The 14,786-nt window shown below is 48.5% G+C and overlaps 1 protein-coding gene across 1 annotated transcript in view; it reads left to right on the top strand.

The window, feature by feature from the left end:
* ITIH5 (inter-alpha-trypsin inhibitor heavy chain 5) overlaps positions 1-11,832 on the top strand; it is a 76,444-nt gene extending 64,612 nt beyond the window's left edge. Inside the window, exons 9-14 of the mRNA XM_036242121.1 lie at positions 26-335; positions 2,659-3,218; positions 5,601-5,654; positions 6,988-7,104; positions 9,397-9,774; positions 10,832-11,832. Of these exons, the coding sequence (XP_036098014.1) occupies positions 26-335; positions 2,659-3,218; positions 5,601-5,654; positions 6,988-7,104; positions 9,397-9,774; positions 10,832-11,130 (1,718 nt within the window). The 3' untranslated portion in view covers positions 11,131-11,832. The remainder of the gene's footprint in view (positions 1-25; positions 336-2,658; positions 3,219-5,600; positions 5,655-6,987; positions 7,105-9,396; positions 9,775-10,831) is intronic.
* Positions 11,833-14,786: the final 2,954 nt, after the last annotated feature.

Genomic DNA, 14,786 nt, shown 5'->3' with positions numbered 1-14,786 from the left:
GCTGTCCCGTTTTGGTGTCCCACAGGCACGGACATCAACGGGGCCCTGCAGAGGGGCATCCAGCTGCTCAACAACTACGTGGCCCACAATGACATTGAAGACCGCAGCGTGTCCCTCATCATCTTCCTGACCGATGGGAAGCCGACCGTTGGGGAGACCCACACCCTCAAGATTCTCAACAACACTAAGGAGGCTGCCCGAGGCCAAGTCTGCATCTTCACCATCGGCATCGGGAACGACGTGGACTTCAAACTGCTGGAGAAGCTGTCCCTGGAGAACTGTGGCCTCACACGGCGCGTTCACGAGGAGGAGGACGCAGGCTCACAGCTCATTGGGTCCGTTTGTCTTCTTGGGACAATGATGAGAGGTTCTCAGGAGGGGGTTGAGAGTTGGGTTTTAAGAGAGACTCAGAAATGTGGATAGTTTGCTGCACCTTAACCTCGAGTCTACTGGAAATGACCTTAACTCATCACACTGGGAGGTGTCATCATGGGGTTTGAAATCCATTAGGCAGGTCTGGCTGCAAATTCTGGTCCTGCTTTGTGACTTTAGGCAAGATTTTAAGTTCCTTCATTATAGAGTGAGGATTATGGTCACTTGACAGAATTGAATGAGAAAACCTGTGTAAAGTATTGCAGAATGGCTATCACGTGTTAGGTGGTCAATTAGCTTTTCTCGTTATAATTGTCTTCTTGACATTTCAAAACACTTTCTGGTATATTTATTCTGATTCCACCATGGGCAGTAGCTAGGAGAAGTAGTGTTATCTCCACATTGAGTAGTAATTAAAATGATCATATTTTTATTTGGAAGCAAAATGACCAATTGACACTAGTCACAAATACATACACACACACACACACACACACACACACACACACGAGGTAGAGAAGAAATAGAACTGAGGTCTTCCAGTTCAGTTCAATGCCTTTCCTTTGATATGTTGTCAAACATGGGGCATAGTTTTGCTGTTGATTCAATGATGTGCTGACTCCCAGTTCAGCATTCTTGCTTTAATCCACTTTGTGGCATATGTAGTAGATACTTTAAAGGAAAAGTGAGCTTTAGGTACACTTACAGGTGTTTAATAGCCATCATCAAAGAACACTCATTCATGAAAAATCTACTTGGTGGTCTCTGCGATGGACAATAAAGATTAGGTCCTTGGGATAGAGCTCGCCACCATTGTTTCCCCAGCATCTTTGTCAAGGATTAAAAAAACCCACACAGATTAGCTTCTTGCGTTTTCAAAATCATTCAAAACTACATTCAAAGAGGGAGATTCTAATGCATTAATTTAATAATGTGTTCATTAGCAAAAGCAAGTATATTGAAACAATCAACTGCAATGTCATATTGCTACAAATATTCTCACCATTTAATGAGAACTTAAAATATGACAGGCATTTCTACATTATCTCATGTGATCCTCCCAGAAATCCTAGGAGTGGGTATATTAGGGTGAAGCTAAGCTGCCGTGCAGAGGACTCTCTTCTGTAACAGTCTGGGCAGGCTCATTTCTGCTCCATGAGGTCATTCAGAGACTCAGGTTCCTTCTATTTTACCACTCTGCACCCTTAAGTGCTATCCTTACTGCAAGGTTGAATGAGGTCACAATCACTTCTGTATTCCAGCACTAAAAGTAGGGAAGGAAAAGGAAGCCAGAGCAAGCCATTTATTTTAAGCAAGTGTTGCAGAAGGTGTGCATATCACTTCTACTCATATTCCATTGGGGAGGACATGGCCATATTTGGCCACAATAGAGGCTAAGAAATGTAGTTTGTAGCTGAATGGGCATCAACCAAGTTAAAACTAAATTATTATGAAAGAAGGGGAGACTGGGTCTGGGGAGACCATTAGTAGTTACTGTTCACATTCCAATTTTATAGAGGAAGAAACTGAAGTTCAGAGAGGTCAAGTTATGTGTTCCAAGACATACAGCAAGTAAGTAGCTGAGATGGAAGTCTAACTCCTCAGCCTGTGCTCTCTTGATCTTTGGAAAGGGATTTTAATTCTCTTTACGCAGAAAGTAGCAACCGTTGTGACACAACTAGAAGCAAAGCTAATATAAGCAAACGCTGCATTATGCAAAAGCATGGGGCACAGTCAAGGTCGGATTTCTCAAGTGTAATGTGATTGGCTCTAAGAAAAATGTTTTAAGAGGCCCTTTCCTGTGTGTACCAAGGAAAGTTACCCAGAGTGGTCAGGGAACCGTGAGATTGTATCACCTGAAGAATAGTTCATGAAACGGGGCATTGATTAGCCTGCATGACTCCTGCAGTGTTTGTCAGCACCTAAAGGGCTGTCATGTTGAAGACAGTTTAGGCTCATTCATGCTGTGCTGTCCCAGAAGCAACAGTGAGACCAGTGGGTGGAAACATGCAGGGAGAAGATTGCTACTACAAGGAATTTCCTCCTCCTCCTCAGAGCAGTTGAAAGAGAGAAGGGAGCCTTGTGAGTCAGCGAGTTCCCTGTCACCAGTGGTATTGAAGCTACTGCTGCACAACCTCCTATCAGAAATGTTCTGCTGGTAGAATGTTGGACTTGATTGTTCCTAAGAACGGGTCTGCCCCCCGACAGCCCGCAGTTTCCTTTAGGAGCTGTCTGCCTGCGGTCAGGGCTGGGTCCTGACTCTCGTTCTCTCTTCTTCTGCTCCAGGTTCTATGATGAGATCAGGACCCCTCTGCTCTCGGACATCCGCATCGATTACCCACCCAGCCTCGTGGAGCAGGCTACCAGAACCCTCTTCCCCAACTACTTCAATGGCTCCGAGATCATCATCGCCGGGAAGCTGGTGGACAAGAAGATGGATCGCTTACACGTGCAAGTCACAGCCAGCAACAGTAAGAAATTTGTCATACTGAAGACTGATGTCCCCCTGGGGCCCCAGAAGGCGGGGAATGACGTCACCGGAAGTGCCAGGCCCAAGGGTGATAGCGAGGAGGACCCCAACCACCTGGAGCGTCTCTGGAGCTACCTGACGGTGAAGGAGCTGCTGAGTTCCTGGCTGCAGAGCGACGACGAGCAGGAGAAGGAGCGACTGAGGCAGAAGGCCCAGACCCTGGCCGTGAGCTCTCGCTTCCTCACCCCGTTCACCTCCTTGAAGCTGAAGGAGTCCTCGCTGCAGATGAGCAAGCTGGAGGACAGCCACGGCGTGTCTGCTGCCACGGGGCCCGGGACAGTGATGCAGAGCCTGCAAGGGTCCAGCGCACAGCCAGGTAACGGACTCCGGGGATGGCCACATCCGGGCGCCTACCGAGTCCCTCCCCGCCAGGCCAGCGCCACCTCCGGGGTGCTCTGTTCCATCCGGTGCTATTGCAGTTCTTATAAGCAGTCACCCCACATGCAGCATCTAGTTTCCAGGGTGTGTGTTCAGTTGTTGTGTTGGTTTTGTTACAAACTGTGGGTCCCTGTAGAGAAATTAGAGGAGGTGGCGGTTGTCTCAGGAAGGTCGCCTGGTGAAGTCGGTCTGCCAGACGGTCACCCGTCCTGAGGCCTCCCGTTCGCCAGGCTCCGAGGTGCTCGAGCAGACACTGTTCATCTTCAGGCGCCTTTCCACATTGTGAAATCCTTCGGAGTCGGGTCATTTTGTGTGTATGCCGGGTTGCGTTTTCCTGAGAACACAGGTGAGGATAGCTTCTGGGTTCGGGAGAGAATTCACCCGTGATGTACGTGCCACTTGGAATATAAACAGTAACCATCATTGTCGTTCTCGGTGCCGTCTTGACGGGGAATTCGTAGTGATGAGAACAGGAAGAGGAGAAGCAAAACAATTCAAACAAAGCTGAGGATTATTCTCAGTAATATCTGTTTGTGGCAAACGGCTTTTATTTGTGTGTAATGTTTTCACTAAATTCCTGTCAAGTTCACATTGTCTCAGAAGGGGGAACCGATGTCACCCCAGGAACTACAAATGCTGTCTCACTGACTCCTCACACTCTAAACCCTGAGAAGCACCGGGTATGGTGAAGAGAGCATATGTTTAGGGTCCAGGCAGAGCTGACTTTCAGCTTACCAACCATCCTGAGCAGCTGTGTGGCTCAGGGCAGGTTTCTGAACCTCTCTGAGCTTCTGTTCCTTCACCTATAAAACGTAGATAATAACTCCCCTGAAGGGCTGTTGCAAGGATAACATGTGTAAAGTCTTTGGCACACGGGAGTGTTCTACAAATGTTAGATACTCTCTCCTTTGAGGAATGGAGAACTAGAAATGTACTGAAAACTTCGGACCCTGATGTAGAGGTTAAAAGTGACGTGTTGCCTTCTTAGAGAGAGTGGAGCTTGTCTTGGCAAAACCAGTGCAATTTCAGTTCTGATGAAGAGCAAGGTGTGTGATGCGATGGAATAGCCATGTGAACAAATAACCCACGGATGGCTCAAAGCAGTTGTTTGGAACAGGAATTTCCTGAAGCATCAGTTAGGACTCCAGACAATCTTTTCTTTAAGTTGTGATGAGTTTTTCAAGGTAATTTTAGTGTTTGTGAGTGACTGTGGTAGCTGCCACTCCCCAAGGCTTCTCACAGCCGCCAACCTGATTGGAAAGTTGCTCCTCTGCGGTCTGCCAGGATCTGCCCGTGTCCTGCTGGCCAGGGGCTGGTGTGGGAAAAACGGGCACATAGACACAGTGAGATGCTTTGATCTTCCATTTCTGGGAGGGGCAAACACCAGTGAAGAGGAGCACAGTCTTGTTAATACAAACACGTTGCAATAAGGTATTAGTGTCATTTCTTTTGCAGACATTAATTTACTTTTAGGTTATTCTTTAATTGTTTTGCCTGCTGCTTTATGAATTGTGTTTACACACATAGTGATAGACACTGGATTCTAAATTTTTTCTATATTTTTGCATTTTTCTAGGTTTTCAAAATGGTGGTACAAAAACGTGTAACATAAAATTTACCATCTTACCGATTTGTAAGTGTACAGTTCAGTAATGTTAAGTATATCGATGTTGTGAAACAGAACTTTTTCATCTCGCAAATCTGAAACTCCGAACCCATTAAATAAGAGCACTTTTTCCTTCTTCCCATAACTATACTTTAATCACGATAGAATAGTTTCCCCCATTATCTGCACAGAAATCACAGACAAAAAGAATATTATCAGATTTATAAAATAATTAAACCTCCACATGTTACACCTTCATTTGTGTGTTGTGACGCCAAGCTCCTTCCTTAAAACAGATGTTTTTTAAAAACATTTTTTCTTGGGGGCCCAAGTTATTCTGATTGAGGCCCTAGAAAATAAATAAATAAATAAAATATTTTTTCTTTATTGATTTTAGAGAGAGAGGAAGGGAGAGGGAAAGAGAGATAGAAACATCGATGAGAGAGAACATTGATTGGCCACCTCCTGCATGCCACCCACATGGCCCACAACCTGGGCATGTGCCCTGACCGGGAATCAAACCGGTGACCTCTTGGTGCATGGATGGACGCTCAACCACTGAGCCACACCGACTGGGCTAAAACAGATGTTTTTAATTGCCACGAATGTATCTGAGAGCTATATTTTACTCATCTCAACCCTCTCATCTTTGTACCCCTCACTTCATCCTGTTTAATGAATAATAGTGACTGTCTTTTTTCTTTTCTTGTATAGGATCTGCTCTAAAGAAACCATACAACCCAAAAATTAAAGTCTCCAAAACATCAGGTAAAGAAGGCAGCTTATGTGATTTGTGAATTTATATGTTTAGAAAGTGGACAGCCAGGAATTCCCTGAACCGGTTAAATGACACCAGGACCCCGATTTCTTAGCCCATGGTAGCAGTGTAAGGCAGTCCTGAGAACCAGGTTCAACACTGAGCCTTTATATAAATGCCGTGGATGACAGTCTCGAGGAGCCTTGCCACAGCCCGATCGAAGGATGGGGAGCAGACTCACGGTCCCATCATTATGAAGTTCAAAAGATGTTTGTTTTGAAATCTGAGGTGTACTGCTTCCCGCTTCTGGTGTTACAAACATCTGCAACATGCAGGTTCTACAGAAATTATTTCATTATTTTTTTTAATCCTGTGTTTAGAGGGAAGAACAGGTAAAAATAGCATAAACTTTCCTCTGGCCAACTTTCTGGAATTATAATAAAAATCGAGGTGGAATAACAGCAAGGGCTGGTTTGGATTCCTAAAATGTACACATTTCTTTGTACGTCTTGCTGCTGACATGCCGGACGTGCACGTTATGACGCCAAGGACATCCTCGAGAGGAGCTGGGGAGACAGGAGACGCACAGTCTCCGTGGAGAGAGTGCAGCTCCTCTGACCACGCAGTGCTGACGGAGCGCAAGGACACCTTCCTCTTGGACGCTGCGTGGAGCAGTGACTTCCAGGCCAATCCTCTAGTTTTTGAACGAGGAACACCTTTGCTCGTAAAGAGATTTGGATGATTTGAAGAGAAATGATGTCGTGTGAGCCCAAGAAACTCTCAGAGAACTGTCACACAGCTGTGTTCCTGTTGACTCGGTGTCCTTCCGTGGGGCTTGGTCCTCACTACCGCCGCGCGAGGCCTGTGCACACCTGGAGCTGTGACTGTCCCCAGTGCCATGCGCTCTGGTCGTAGGAGAGCAAGGCTTCCCACCCACATCTCTTCACTTCAGTAGTCGAAGGAGAAAGAGCGTGATTGGCATTGTGGGGGAAATTGAAGAAAGTGGGCTCCGTAGTAGTGGGGGTATAGGGCAATAACTCTCTTTTCTCTGTTTCCCGCTTACCTCTCAAAGCTTAGTTGTCTGTGTTTGGCCCAGGTGTGGGGAAAGGGAGCACTATATTTGAATTTAGGGGGCCTGAGCTCGACTATTTACTTTACCCTGTCCTAACTGGGTAACTTTGGTGGGCTTCACCTCCCAGCCATCTTCCTCCTTTGGACATTCAGGATCATTGACAGGGTCAAAAAAATAATACACAAGAAAACATAAAAGCGTACTTACACATGGAGGGTGCTCAACAAATGTCTTTTCTTTCTGTTCTCCCCTGTGTTTTCCTGCTCTGGCAGCGGATGGAGACCCCCATTTTGTTGTGGATTTCCCCTTGAGCAAGCTCACGGTCTGCTTCAACATTGATGGGCAGCCTGGGGACATCCTAAGGCTGGTCTCTGATCACGCGGGCTCCGGTAAGTTCTGCCCTCTGCTGCGGCCTCTGGGCAAGAGCAGAGCATGCATCGCCCTGCTCTGTTCCTACGACCGATACCCAGGTATATAAGGGGCATGTCTGAGATGCTCAGTGAGGGTCGTTGATGATTAATGAAAGGAATTAGACTGTGTGCTGGGCTTGGAGGCAGGAAGATGTGCACTGGAACCCTGCTCTCTGACTTAACTCTTTGTGTGGCCTGGGGTACTCAACTAGGGAGCTCCTGTTGTCTCCCCTGTAAAACAGAGATAGTGACAGTCACTGTGCCGGGCTCACCTGTCTGTTAGAGAGGTCTAATTAAGTAATGGATGGGAAGTTGTTTTGTAAACACACAAGTGCTGTACGAATCCATGATATATTATTGTTATATGTCTTTCCATTCAAAAGCTATGGTGGTGGGACATTCTAAATTCATGTGTCTAACTTCCTCAATGAGATTTGGATAATTTGAGATGTTAAGCCCGACGTTAATTACTCAACTTTCTTTTTTTATGGGGGGGGAGGCGGTACGTGCCCCTAGTTGAAACCGAACCCAGGACTCTCTGGTCCGCAGGCTGACACTCCAACTGCTGAGCCAAACCGGCCAGGGCAATTACTCGACTTTCTGTGCAGAGAACACGGATGTGAGAAGGGCTCTGATCCCCTTGTTCTGTAGAGGGACACATAAAGGAGACTAGTATATGAAAAGCTTCTCTCAGCCCTGGCCCCGTGGCTCAGTTGGTTGGAGTGTGACTCCATACACCCAGAGAGAGGATGCAGATTTGATTCCTGGTCCGGGCACAAACCTAGGTTGAGAGTTTAATCCTGGTTGGGGTGCATATGGGGGGCAACCAATCAATGTTTCTCTCTCATGTGGATGTTTCTCTCTCTCTTGCTCTCTTTCTCAAATCAATAAGCTTGTCCTCGAGTGAGGATTAATTTTTAAGAACAGCTTTCTTCTTGCAGGCAGGTAACAGTGCCTCAGGGATGGCCATGTGGACAGCCACACAACCCAGCTTTTGAGGACAAGCTTTGCAGTGGACAATCTGGCATTTCTCAGTTCTGAGGAAATGGTTTCTTGGGAGGCTAGGTGGCAGAGGGTCCCAACAGCAGAATGACACGGATGATGTAACTATGCAGTGTTTCACTGTTAGCTCCTTACCCACCTTGCTCCCTTGCAGGTCTTCCTAGCCTCAGGGCAAGATCTCAGCTTATTTGTAACTCAAAGGACTCAGGAGTGAGGTAGGGGCCTAACTGTGCCCCTCCGTGGAGGTGCTCCCCCACCCCAGGGCTGTTTCTTCTTCCCTGTGTTCAGTGTGCCCTTCATGTGGGGGAGCTCGGGAAGATGCTTGGAGCCTTGAGGCAGAAGTACCTGATCTCCGTGCTGAGGATTTTCCTTTCCCCAACCCCTCGCCCCAGAGAAAGCAGTTTTCTCCTGGAATGTCATCTAAGGACTTGCTAGTCAAGATGTAGGGAAAGATTATCCCCGAAGTAGAGCAAACGGAGTTAATAATATAACAATCTTTTAGTAATGCAAATTGCCTTGTTGCCTGAGAGCAAAATATACATAATGTGCATTACCTAATTCAGTCCCAAATAGAATTGCCATCCCTTGGGATAGCACGGACTGCCAGGGGTCTGGCTCAAGGCCACCCTCAAATCTAGGGAAGGTGCAGTAGCGTTTATGAAGGTGAAGGAAAAAGAAAGGAGTCTGTTTACATGTACACTACCTGCTGTGATCCTCACCACAGTCTGGTCGGGTTTCATAACCCATTTTACAGATGAGGACATTGAGGCTCAGTGTTTTAAAGTGACTTGTCCAAAGGTGTACACCTAGAAGGTAGAAAAACTTGAGCTTTTGAACTAAGTCTAATTCCGACCTCTGCACTATGCCACACTGCTCAGTGACATCACAGAGTCTCCAAATTAGATCAGTGGCAACTGGGAGATAACAAATATGTCTCGTGGTCCCTACAACCAGAATGAAAGACACACTAGAATGAACACAAACATGTAGATCCTTTGTATGATCTCTTGACCCAAACCTGTATCATCCTCTCCCTCCCACGAGATCCTGGCCAAACTTGGGGAGGACATTCCCTTGAAACGTCATACAGTCACTCCTTTCTGCACGGGGGCAGCAGGCGTTGAGTGGCCTCTGCTCGCAAGTCAGAGTTCATGGTGTGAGGGATACAAAGATAAGGCCAGAGGAGGAAGAACATTCTGATCAGAGGCCTTTGGCATGAAAGTGGGGATAGTTTTTCTAACCAATGCTCTCCTCCCCTCTGCCTTTGAGGTGTGACCGTGAATGGAGCATTAATCGGGGCCCCCGCTCCCCCCAATGGCCACAAGAAACAGCGCACTTACTTCCGCGTCATCACCATCCTCGTCAACAAGCCCGAGAGGTCGTACCTGGAGATCACCCCGCACAGAGTCATCTTGGATGGTGGGGACAGGCTGGTCCTCCCCTGCAACCAGAGCATGGTAGTGGGGAGTCGGGGGCTGGAGGTGTCAGTGTCTGCCAATGCCAACGTCACCGTCACCATCCAGGGCACCACTGCCTTCGTCATCCTCATTCACCTCTACAAAAAGCCAGCCCCCTACCAGCGAGACCACCTGGGCTTCTACATCTCCAACAGCAAAGGCCTTTCCGGCAACTGCCACGGACTGTTAGGTGAGCAGCTGGTCCTGCCGTGGGGTCGGAGGGGAGCACTCCCCTCCCCAGGGAAGCTTTCCTGCCGGGAGCTTTAGCCTGACGGAGAAGTTTAGTGGGAGGGTGATCTTTATACATATCACAGAAGTTGTATTTCTTGCCTCCTCGTGACTTTCTGGAATAGGATTGGGCTTAAACTAATTCTCACTGGCCTCCTGGGAAAGGGAGCCAAGAAAGTGGGAGTAATCCTCTGGCTCCCTACTCTCAGCAAGAAAATACACAGAAGGGGCAGCCCACAGCCCACAGCCCACGGTCCACAGCCACACGCTGCTGTGCCGTGGGCGTCTCTCCCACAGGAGTCGCCCCGTTGGGTGAGGCCATCCCCTCCGGCTGGCTTTCTTTGACGTGCGGTTTCATCGGGCTCCTTGCCCACGAGAAAGGAGCTGCCAAGGCTCGGTTTAGAAAGCAGGATTCCTGGCACTTGAGCTGGGCGCGCTTCTGTGGTGCCTGACTGCCAAGCGTGAGCTCCCTCCGACAATGCAGACCAGTCTCCTGAGCCTCCGCGATGTCCTCGCCTGACCTGGAGAATTCTGATGATGTGTCTCAGGGACCAACTGGACTGACTGCTTTCCGCGCCCTCCGCCCAGTCCAATCCACCGAGTTAGGATGGACGGTGCTAGGACCAGGGAGGGAGGAGGGAAGGCCTGGCCCTTCCTTATTTCCCTGCCCCCCTGCTTGCCCTCCAGCTCAGTAAGAGATTCTGGTGTTCTCTGTTTGCTGGTTAGGCCACTTTCCAGTGTTAGCAGGCGGGCAGCTTGCAGAGAGGCTGTGCCTATAAAACCTCAGATCCCTCCGCCCACACGCCCCCAAACACGTGTTCTCTCGCTTAGCTGGAGCGGTGCGCGTGCTTTCCGGCAGAGTCCAACCAGGAGTCATTCTCCGGCCCCTCGACTTGCCCTCCCTCTGGGCGCCGTGCATGCATTTGCTGCTTGCCAGTGGCCTAAACGCAAGTTCGATTTTTTTCTACACGGTGAGGTCCGCCCTCGACTTAGACCTGATGCTTTTCTTGTCCATTCAGGTCAGTTCCTGAACCAGGACGCCAGCCTCGCAGAGGAGCCTGCCGGGCTCAGCAGGAACACTACTAGCTCTCCATTTCCCAAGGCAGCCGAGGGCTCCGACACCGTCCTGCAGCTGAAGGGGCACCGGGTCCCGGTGGTCTGGAAACAGAGGAAAATCTACAATGGGGAGGAGCAGATAGACTGCTGGTTTGCCAGGAACGCCGCCCAGCTGCTCGACGGGGAGTACAAGGATTACCTGGCAGCCCACCCTTTTGACTCAGACACTGTGTTCGGCCTGGGGGTAGCCAGGGGACTCTGACACTAGCAGCCTTAATGTAAGCGTGCATGACAGGGAAATGGCCTTTGGGGACAGCGTCGTGCGGTTGTAGCTGCTGCCCTGTGCCTCGTCCCTGGGCAGTTAGCTGCAACCCATGGCCTGCCCCTGGTGGCCTGTGCGTCTGATGTCGCTGGAGCAAAGGCTGGGTTCAGGAAGCTGAGGTGGAGTGTTAGTTCCTCTGCTTCTCCTTCAGCCAGGCTTTCCTTATGTACTATACAGAAAGATGGCAGCACCAGGGGACAGGGTCATGAATGAACGCAAGACATCTGTGTCTGGCACCAAATGGCTTTCCATCTCTTAGCCCACCATCAAGTCACTCCGATGAAGGAGGGTGGCAGCAAAGTTTGCTTTCTCTGTGGAGAAAGCCAGGCTTGGACACGCTGCTTCTCTCCTTACAAATGCTTGGGGACCCTTCCTTTTAGTACCGCTGTGAGCTCCAGCCCCTGCTTCAGGGATGCTCCGATGGAGCCCGGGCCGTGGGTCATGCAGATAGCAGGTAGATTCGATCATGGTAAACTATTGCGTTTTTTCTTAGGAGAAGACTTCCTTCTGCTCTGATATCTTGCCGTTGAAAATTAGTTCTCATTTTTATAAAAAAATTAATTGAAAATAGAAAATCTACACCCCAGCTACCCATGTCTTTCCAATGGGTTTTGTAAAAATGCTTTACTTTGCCAGTGGATATGCTCCTATTTATTCCAGTAAGCTAAATGCTTATAATAAAGAGGACTACTTCGCATGGATGTTTTTTACTGGCCTGTCTTGGTGCTGGTAGTTGGCCAGTCGAATGGCGAAGCTTTTGCTGGGCACTCTTCAACCCTCATCATAATCGCGGCCTTCTCTGCTCAGGTCCTCCAGGAGGTGGGAAGTGAGGCCCTCCCAGCCCTGGACTGGGGGACACAGCACAGGGAGGGTCCGCCAGCTGCCACGCAGGGACCCACCTGCACGTTCTCTGCAGGAAGTGCGCACCTGCTTACAAAATCCAGGCGCCTTCCCACACCTCGGGGGGTCAGTGCCAGGAAACCAGTGCCAGAAAGGGGCTCTGGTTCCAGAACCGATCCCATTAGGGAAAGGTTAAAATCAAGGGGGGCTTCAGGAGTCAGTGACTGTCAGCCTTCCGACTGCGGACACCCTCTCTGCAGCCCATTCACGTTGTTGAGGGGACGCGGGGCTGCTGCGTTTGGTCTTCTCAGGACCAGCGAGGTTCGGCAAGCCTGGTCCTCGCTGAGTGAGGGGCGCGGTCAGGATGCGGAGGGGCGCAGGGGGCACTTGTGCCAAGCAGCAGAGAAGAAAGATTGGGGTCAGAGAAACAATGGTTAGATGCGAGACCGAATGAAATGAAGGCCCGTGCTGGCTTCGCAGGCGGTTTCTCCCAGTCAGGATGGGCTCCAGAACAGCTTTCATGAAATATGGAAGCATATTAGCGCTTGGAGGGAAATCAGAGTTACAAAGAGTGTTTGTCATGCTTACCCTCCCATGGGAACCATCTGAGCAGCAAAACGACCTCTACTTGTTCCTGTTGGACCAGGAGATTAAGTCAGAGCTGGGATTTTTCAGTTTTCTCTTAGAGTCAGTCTCTCGCCTCTCTGTGAACCTGCCAGACCTTGGCCTGCCGGCTATGAATTCTGCCTCCCATCTTCCCAAACTAGCTGCCTGTGTTCGTGCCAGCAGCATGAAGACACCTGCTCAGACTGACAGATGCTTCAATATTCTGGAGCTCGGGGGAAGAGGAGGAGCATGAGCCAGGGCTACAGGGACCTTACCGTTATATAATCTCAGTCCCAGCTGGGTAGGTGTCCCTTGAGCCAAGAGGCCAGCCTGCTGGGTTAGCCCCCGGAGCGGGGTGCCAGGCGTGGGCAGCTGCAGCGAGGAGGCTTCTGCTGCCCATTCCCACTGACTGCTGCTTTTCTAAGAGCTGTGAAGAATATTCCAGCAGGCGGTCCATTGCTTACTCTCCTACTTGAAAAAAAAAACAACAAAAAACACATGCGATTTTTGTAAGCATCAAAGTTGAGCTTTTATTTTAAAGTTTTTACTTTTTTTTTTTTTTAAATCCCACATTTCTTTTTCCTCCTCTTTAGTTGTACAACTGTTTTTATTACTAAAGGTAATTTACCATTAAATGTTCTCTTTCAGCCAGAGACTGTGATGTATGTGAGTTGGAAACTCCACACCCATGTTATAGTTGGTACCTTTTAATTTAATGGAAAAATGTAGTATTTTCCGTTGGTCATGTGTGTGAATAGCAAGCTCTTTTAAAGTCAGTGCTGATGTAAGAAAGAATGTTCTCTTATCCTTTGAGACAACTTTGAGGGACCTGGAGAATCTTATCTTAAGCGAAACAAGCTAATCAGAGAAAGGCAAATATCACATGATCTCGCTTATTTGTGGAATATAATGAACAAAACAAGTTGAGGAACAAAACAGACCCAGAGACATGGAAGTAGGGTGCAGACGACAAACCTCAGAAGAGGTGGACATGGGGGGAGGGAAGAGATGAACCACAGAACTTATAGGCATGTTTGGGTAAACACGGACATAGACCACAATGCTGAGGGTGGGGATGGGGAGGAGGGTGTCAATGGGAGAAAAAGGAGAAACATCTGTAACAAAAATAAATAAATAAACATTAAAAAATCATTTTCAAAATCTTCCAAACTAATAATGGCTATAATAAAATGTCTAATATTAAAAAATAAATAAAGTCAGTGCTGAGCAGGGGAGGAACGCTCTTCTCAGCTAGGGAAACTGAGGTGGGGTGCAGTTGGGTGATTTTTCCCATGTTATATAAAAGACTCAAAAGAGGGCCAGCCTGCACCTCCAGAATGCCCTTTGTTAGCTCTGCTACAAGGCCACAACCTGGGCAATCATTTATTTTCCTTGAGCATTTATAAAATGAGGGAGGATAACTAAGTGAGAAGTTGAATGAAATTGAGAAATATATTGCAAACAGAGGAAATAAATCTCATGTTATAATCCATCATAGCTACTGTTAAAGAGTCATAACAGCCTTGGCCAGTTTGGCTCAGCAGTCGGAGCGTCGACCTGTGGACCAAGGAGACCCGGGTTCGGTTCCCGCTGAGGGCACGTACCTCAGTTGCAGTTTGTCCCCGGCCCTGGTTGGGTCGTGTGGGTGGCGGCCAGTCGATGTGTCTCTCTTGCATTGATGTTTCTTTCTCTCTCTTCCTCCCTCTCTGTCCTGCTCTATCTGAAGATAAAAAACAAAACAAAACAACAACAACAAAGAGTCATAACAATTGACTACGATCTTCAAAGTCTTCATCTCTGGATTCCCGTCCCCTTTCACATCTAAAAAGAATGGCTTCTGATGGGTCATCTTTCAGGGTCTCCTAATGTAAAGTTTCACATTCCCCGACTAAAATGGACTGGACATTCCTTACCCAGCCATGCGCGGTGCTTTATCTTCTTCCATTTGACTTTTCAGTGATTCACTCCTTCAGGTTCGAGGGAGGGGGTGTTCAGGAGGATCCGCCCTCTTGACACCCTGCCACAGCTGGGCAGCTGCCATCAGGCCCTGGGGACTGGGAAGAGCATCCCTTTGTTTCCATCGGGAGTAACATTAAATCTTCCATTGAATCATGTCTCCTCACAGGTGAATTAGGAACAGGATTCATCAA

The sequence above is a fragment of the Molossus molossus genome, unplaced genomic scaffold, assembly GCF_014108415.1.
Source record: "Molossus molossus isolate mMolMol1 unplaced genomic scaffold, mMolMol1.p scaffold_m16_p_1, whole genome shotgun sequence".
Lineage (NCBI taxonomy): Eukaryota > Metazoa > Chordata > Mammalia > Chiroptera > Molossidae > Molossus > Molossus molossus.
The sequence above is the reverse complement of the archived record's forward strand: the minus strand, read 5'-3'. Positions and strand labels throughout refer to the sequence as shown.